Source organism: Aplysia californica, unplaced genomic scaffold (assembly GCF_000002075.1).
Source record: "Aplysia californica isolate F4 #8 unplaced genomic scaffold, AplCal3.0 scaffold01558, whole genome shotgun sequence".
Taxonomy (NCBI): Eukaryota; Metazoa; Mollusca; class Gastropoda; order Aplysiida; family Aplysiidae; genus Aplysia; species Aplysia californica.
Window position 1 is genome coordinate 24971 of NW_004798828.1, and position 7545 is coordinate 32515.

Consider the following 7545-nt stretch of genomic DNA (forward strand, 5'->3'; position numbering starts at 1 on the left):
CATGTGTGTGTATGTGTGTGTATGTGTGTGTATGAGTGTGTGTATGTGTGTGTGTTTGTGTGTGTGCATGTGTGTGTGCATTTGTGTGTGTGGATGCGTTGGGGAGGAGAGGGGGGGGGGGTGTATTGACCGCGCTGAGAAGGATACAACATCCGTCCCGGGAGGTAGACAGGATACTCGATCGCTCATCCTTCTTTCTACAGAAATAATACTAATAATATACTTTTTGTATCTACTTTCGTATTGACATAATATGTGTGAGTGATTGCCACGTCCAAAGAAAATCCAAACGTTTTTGTGCGTGGTTTCATTGAACACGCTGACTAGTGCCTTATTATTGTCGGATTTTCCAGAAAATGTACATTGTGTGTTCAAAAGAAATTTCCTAAAGGCTGGAGAAATTTCATTACTCTACCACGATTCCTTCACACTCAGACCAAATACCCCATCGTAAGTGTGTATATGTGTGTATGTGTGTGTATATGTGCGTATGTGTGTATGTGTGTGTGCGTATGTTTGTGTGTGAGCGTAGGTATGTGTGTGGTTATGTATGCGTATGTGTGTGTGTGCACGAAGCTTTGGTTAAATTATTTTACCAAATTGATCTTTTACGAAACACTCTTATCTGTATTAGCGTATAATCCGGGCTCTGATCGCGTCAAAAAAGGGGTTTTCCTTTTTTGCTTTTTCTTCTTTTTTTTGGGGGGGGGTGTGTATCTCATGATTACCTCTGACATCGTTTAAGGAGGGAGAGGTTTGGGGATTGGGGGGTAGCGTTAAAGGAAACACTGAAACAAGTTAAGAGAATGACATTCTTGCCGTCATAACCCACATTCATGACAGAGACGAAGCGTTTGATCGTTTCCGTTTTTTAATTTCTGTATGTTTTGAATGGATACAGCATACAGGACTAATTACAATTTTAGAAAGCTTGAAAACTAGTAAAGGTTCTTGAAAGAAAACTATGTTATATATTTAGTACATAGTTTTTTCACAAGACACCTTCGGGCAAGTTTGTTTATGTTTGTTTACTAAAGCCTGAAAACACAATGACATCTAATCTCCGACCACTAAAGGCATATCGTAAATTCAATTCTCCAAACACTGAAAGCGCTTTGTTTATCTTATTTCCAAACATTAAAAGCACATAGTTTATCTTATATCCAAACACTAAAAGCACATAGTTTATCTTATCTAAAAACACTAAAAGCATAATAGGCCTATAGTTATTTAGGCTCCACATCTGGCTGGTTCTTCACAGAAAATCGCTTGGGTTCTCTTCACACAAGTGCACATCTAATGATTAGTTTTTAAAGTACGTGTTTTACGTTCCCATCGACACAATTTAGACCACTTCTGAGACGGGTTTCCGACCCTGCCTGTCACGGCCATCCCAGGTTGAGAGGGATACAACATTCCACCGAGCAGGAAGACCGAGATACTCCATAAAATTATCACCCCCGTGCTCAGAAATCCAGGCTTTCTTGTCCTAGATATATCTCTTCTTTTTTTTTTACCTTGAGAAAATGACTTCTTCTTAAGCTCACGATTTGTTATGAACTGTTTACACTGTTTATTAAAAATTGAGATAGGACAAGAAAGCACTTGAGGTCGCTTTCTGCGTCTAGTAGTTCCACGAGCTACATTTTGCCTGCCAATAGAAACGTCGCACTGTGAGGGGCGGAGTCTGGAGCATCATGCTGCTACGGCTGTCCCCGCCCTCAACGTCACTCACAGAGTATGCGGGCCAATAGGTGAAGGAGGCTAGCGCCGTCTGGAGCGCCGATCTAGGCACGGAGATGTACGGCCGGCCGTTAGAACCGGGACTCAGGATGTTGATTCTCTGACCCCGGGGGCGGGCCCAAGGGAGGGAACTGGGTGAGTCTGAGAGAAGAGCGGAGCGAAGCTGGAGGGTGCGGAGGTAAGACCGGGAGTTGATTCTCCCATTGACACTTTTAGACCTCGCGAAGTTGGACCAGTAGCGAACCATCTGCCGTGCAAGAGTCTCGACGTTAAGTCTTTCCACGAGCGGCAGCGACTCTGAGTTGAACAACGTCCGGATGTCTTGACCGTGGCATGAGCGGGCGGTACAGAGGAGATCTGGGTTGGGGCGGCCTCGTGTCCACAGAGCACTTGTCAAGCGAATTTGCTGAGCAGACGCCGTGAGCGACACAGACTCAGGATACACGTACTTATACAGCCATACGTGGGGCGAGCTGGAATCTCTGGTCGAGCTACTCCGGGAATTTCCAAAAGTCCTCACTTTCATTTGCCGGAATTTCTCACCGATTTGCTCGGCCGCGAATTTCGCTGGGCAGGAAAAGACAAACTCGGTAATGAACCCAACCAGGGCCTCACGAGCGTCCGATTTGGTTAAAGCCCACGTCTCGTTGCGTCCTGTAGCGCTGCTGACGATCGCCCGGAAGTAGTCTGACGTCAGAGGAGTCCGGAAGCGGTTGAACACGAAGTGCAAACCCTCTTCATCCGTGGTGCCGATGAGAACGGGCTTCATCTCAAAGCGTGACACCTCCTTGAAAACGTCCACGGGGTGATAGACGATGACCTTGTTATCGATGGACGGGCCCCAGGGGTAGAAGGTCATGAGCATGTTCCCGCTGTACCTCTCCGCTCCCACGGCTAGCTGGGCGTTCAGGACGTCCGCCTCTGTCTTCCGGCGGTAGCAGATGACGTCATTGAGCGCGCAGTCGATGACCTGGGCGAATGCCTCGGCCTGGCGCCTGGCCTCCGCCTCGCTGCGGTAAGGAATAGCTAGTGGGCAGCTCTGAAGCACAGCCGAGGTGAAGAGAGGCTGGGAGCGGCGGGAGGCGAGATGGCTGACCACTGACACACAACCGGCGCCGTCACCCATCACTGTCACCTGAAGGGAGGGGGGAGGGGGAGATGAGATGAGATAGGCATGAGATGAGTTGAGATAAGATGAGATGAGATAGCTGACCACTGACACACAGCCTGCGCCGTCACCCATTACAGTCACCTGTGGGGAAGGGGGGGGGGGAGAGATGAGAGGAGATGAGATGGGATGGGCATGAGATGAGATGAGATGAGATGAGATGAGATGAGATGAGATGAGATGAGATAACATAAGATAAGATTACATAACATACCGTAAAATAAAATAACATGAGATTAGATGAGATGAGATGAGATAAAATAAAATAAGATATGATACGTATTTATAATTATATTTATGTATGTATCTTTGAAATTGTGAACCAAATTGCCCTTTTGGGATCAATAAAATTGTAATTTATTATAACATACTTATTTATTCATATGTCAAGGTTAAGTCAAATCTTCAGTCATGTTCTACCTTTGTGGGGTCTCCGTTGAAAGCTGCGATGTTGACCTGGACCCACTCCAGGGCGGCCTGTTGGTCTTGGAAGCCGAAGTTCCCCACCGCGTCCCCGTAGTCGTCGAAGATAGAGAGAAAGCCGAAGGCGCCTGGAGGTGTCAGCGAAAGGAAAGACAAGATCATTTCAAGTTGTATTTTTATCAGTGAAAGGAAAGCAAAGATTGTTTTAGTTATTTCAGTGAAATAAGAAACGATTGTTTTAGTTAACTCAGTGAGAGAAAGCAACGATTGTTTCAGTTATTTCAGTGAAAAAAAGCAAAGATTGTGTCAGTTATTTCAGTGAAAGAAAGCAACGATTGTGTCAGTTATTTCAGTGAAAGAAAGCAACGATTGTGTCAGTTATTTCAGTGAAAGAAAGCAACGATTGTGTCATTTATTTCAGTGAAAGAAAGCAACGATTGTGTCTTTTATTTCAGTGAAAGAAAGCAACGATTGTGTCATTTATTTCAGTGAAAGAAAGCAACGATTGTGTCAGTTATTTCAGTGAAAGAAAGCAAAGATTGTGACAGTTAACTCAAGCAAAGATCATTTTCAGTTAGTTCAGCGAACGAAAAACATAATGTGCCATTTCATTTCTTTCAGCGAAACGAAATCAAGAATCAATTCATTTATTTTTTACGAAAGAAATGAAAATGTAAATTCACACGAAATGACGTCACCAGTTCCTGCGTAGGGACTCACCGAGTGACTACAATGACCATATTTAAGCTAAATATCATATTCCGTACTCTTCTCCAAATATGACCCCCCCCCAAAAAAAATCTGCCACGTTCACTGTAAAAGGCGTCACCAGTTCTTGTGAGGCGGTAGTTGAAAGTGACTACAATGATAATATTGTTATTCTTTACTGCCCCCAAAATATTACAGACATAAAGACTGACTGCCAAGTTAACACGGAATGACTTCACCAGTTCTTGCGTAGGAACTCACCGAGGCAGTAGTCAAAAGTAACTACAATGATATAGTTACACCGTACTGCCCCCCCCCCCTGTAATTTTTCAAAAAATTAATAAATAAACGAAAAAAATATATTAAAAACAAAAATACCAAAATAAAGACTTCCAAGTTCACGTTCACACTCAGTGACGTCACCAATTCTTGCGTATAGACTCGTCAAGGCGGGTGTTAAAAGCGAATACCTTCCCTAAAATATTACCAAGACAGAAACCTCCGAGTTCACAAAATGTGACGTCACCAACCCTTGCGTGGGGACTCACCCGGGCAGTTGTTGAAAGTGACTACAATGGTAATAATATTATAGTTATACCGTACTCCCCCCTCCCAAAAACAAAGCAAACAAATCAAAACAAAACAAAACAAAACAAAAAATGTACATGTGAGACAGCGTGGTGGAATCAGGCTCTCGCCAATTTTTGGGCACATAGAGTTTTTGGTATCATCTTAAGCTTGTTTACTTGTCTTTAATTGGATGAAAAAAATATCTGCTTATCTTAAATACAAGTCGAGATATTTGAGAATGAAGGAGGTGGGGGTCACCTGTTTTCAGAGGTAAAATTAGTGAGAACATGGCCACCAGAGATTAGTTATTTCCTTAGCTTAAGAGTCCGTGGTAACTGAACATTTACATTTTTTGTGCCTTTAATCAACGTTTTCATGAAAAATCCACACGGAAATGAGTTCTTTAATGGGCATGAAAGGTGTTGGGCCCAAAAACAAAAATTTGATGAAAACTCACAAACCTGCGGGAAAATGCAACTTTCTTCACTTTGATTACTTTGACGAGAGCCTGATTCCACCACGCTGCCTCACAAATGACCAAAATAAAGACTGCCAAGTTCAGGTTCACACTAAATGCCCCCCCCCCCCCAAGGACATTGCCACTGACTGAAGTTGTCTTTAGCCATTTAAAAAGGAGGGGGGATTAACATGTTCTTATGCACAGTAGAATTGCAAATAGGCTGATTTATCAATGCCATGCTCATACTGTGCGGAAACAACATAGGGGGAGCTGCTGCTTTTTCTTTCCCCATCCTTACTATCTTAATTTTCCTCTACTTCTTTTGTATATTTGTCACTCTCTTGTGAACTGCTAATTCCGGGGTTCCTTGATAGTTGAAGTAGACTTCGTGCTGTTTAGGCTAGAGAGGTGAGCAGAGTAAGCCTGATTCCCCGTTTGGACTTCTCTGTTGACATCCACCCCTTGGCGTTCATATTATGATCTTATGCAGTTGTGAGCGCCGTAAAACCTTACTTAAACAAACAGAGTAACCCCGATTCCCCGTTCAGACTTCTCTGTTGATATCCACCCCTTTGCGCTCATGGGATCGTATACAGTTGAGAGCGCCTTAAAACCTTACTAAAACAAAACTAACACGAAATGACGTCACCAGTTCTAGCGTAATGACTCACCGAGTCGGTAGTTGAAAGTGACCACGATGACGTGTCCGCGAGAAGCCAGGTAGTCCCCGTCATAGACCTGAGCGGCCCCTGAGCCCGTGGAGAAGTCCCCGCCGTGGACGTAAACCATCACAGGGAACGTCTCTCCCGCCCCGGGGGTGTAGGCTGGCCGGAACACATTCACGTACAGACAGTTCTCAGACGTCTAAGGGGTGGTGGGGTCAGGGAGGAGAGAGAATGGCGGTTATTTAGATCTGTTGGGTGGTTGGAGGAGAGAGAATAGCGGTTATTTAGGTATGTCGGGTTGTTAGAGGAGAGAGAATGGCGTTATTTAGGTATGGTGGGTTGTTAGAGGAGAGAGAATGGCGTTATTTAGGTATGTCGGGTTGTTAGAGGAGAGAGAATGGCGGGTATTTAGGTATGGCGGGTTGTTAGAGGAGAGAGAATGGCGGTTATTTAGGTATGGCGGGTTGTTAGAGGAGAGAGAATGGCGGTCATTTAGGTATGCCGAGTTGTTAGAGGAGAGAGAATGGCGGGTATTTAGGTATGTCGAGTTGTTAGAGGAGAGAGAATGGCGGGTATTTAGGTATGGCGGGTTGTTAGAGGAGAGAGAATGGCGGTTATTTAGGTATGTCGAGTTGTTAGAGGAGAGAGAATGGCGGTTATTTAGATCTGTTGGGTTGTTAGAGGAGAGAGAATGGCGGTTATTTAGGTATGTCGGGTTGTTAGAGGAGAGAGAATGGCGGTTATTTAGATCTTTTGGGTTGTTAGAGGAGAGAGAATGGCGGTTATTTAGATCTGTTGGGTTGTTAGAGGAGAGAGAATGGCGGTTATTTAGATCTGTTGGGTTGTTAGAGGAGAGAGAATGGCGGTTATTTAGGTATGTCGGGTTGTTAGAGGAGAGAGAATGGCGGTTATTTAGATCTTTTGGGTTGTTAGAGGAGAGAGAATGGCGGTTATTTAGATCTGTTGGGTTGTTAGAGGAGAGAGAATGGCGGTTATTCAGATCTGTTGGGTCAGAGAGGAGAGAAAATGGTGGTTAGTAAGTGGCAGTGCCAGTGCCTCTATAAATAAATTACTGATGGTCAAGGCGGTTATTTGAGGCTAAAACAGCACCTGTACATGGTAGTGTCTACGTTCTCTAACGTTAGAGAACGTATACAAGTTGTCTACGTTCTCTAATATTAGTAGAGAACCTAAAAATAGCTTGCTCGCTCTATCTAACATAGAAACGAGTCGACATTGCTGCTTCCACGGTGGTTACTCTTTATTTTCGCAAGCTATTAATATTACTTTCGAGAAATTAAAATGCTCGCAAAAGTAAAGCTGTCTACACTACCGCATCTTGCCTTTACAGCGACGTTAAACCCCTAACAAGCAACCAACACCTTCTATCATACCATCGAAATGACACCAACCCCCCCCCCCCTTTTCATAATAATTTGTTGTAGGCCTACACTTTTCACCCAAGGAACGTGCACTCTGATGCCCCCCCTCCTTTGAATAAGTCACTGAAGATCTGGCCGTCTGTAATTCGTATTTAGAAGATAGCTTGCAGTTTACATGCAATTTCGTATTACCGCCTCTACGCCTAGGTAGGCCTATGTGATACAACGTGATAGACCATAAATGATACCAAATTCACATGTGTGGAAAAACATTGCCGATTTGGTGTGTGATGTGACATCACTGTTATGAAATCAAATCACGTGGGTCAAGGTGGGGGACTGCCGTGGGAGGAGGAGGGTGTAAAGAGTGTGTGAGGTGAGTAAAGAGAATAAGGGTTGGTGGTTGGTGTATGTCTGTGGGGGGGG

General features: G+C 44.3%; 1 protein-coding gene across 1 annotated transcript in view; it reads right to left on the reverse strand.

Moving 5' to 3' along the window:
• Window positions 1-853: 853 nt before the first annotated feature.
• LOC101851390 (acetylcholinesterase-like) overlaps window positions 854-7545 on the reverse strand; it is a 7249-nt gene continuing 557 nt past the window's right edge. Inside the window, exons 2-4 of the mRNA XM_005113026.2 lie at window positions 5744-5936; window positions 3332-3462; window positions 854-2878 (exon numbers count right to left, since the gene is read on the reverse strand). Of these exons, the coding sequence (XP_005113083.1) occupies window positions 1625-2878; window positions 3332-3462; window positions 5744-5936 (1578 nt within the window). The 3' untranslated portion in view covers window positions 854-1624. The remainder of the gene's footprint in view (window positions 2879-3331; window positions 3463-5743; window positions 5937-7545) is intronic.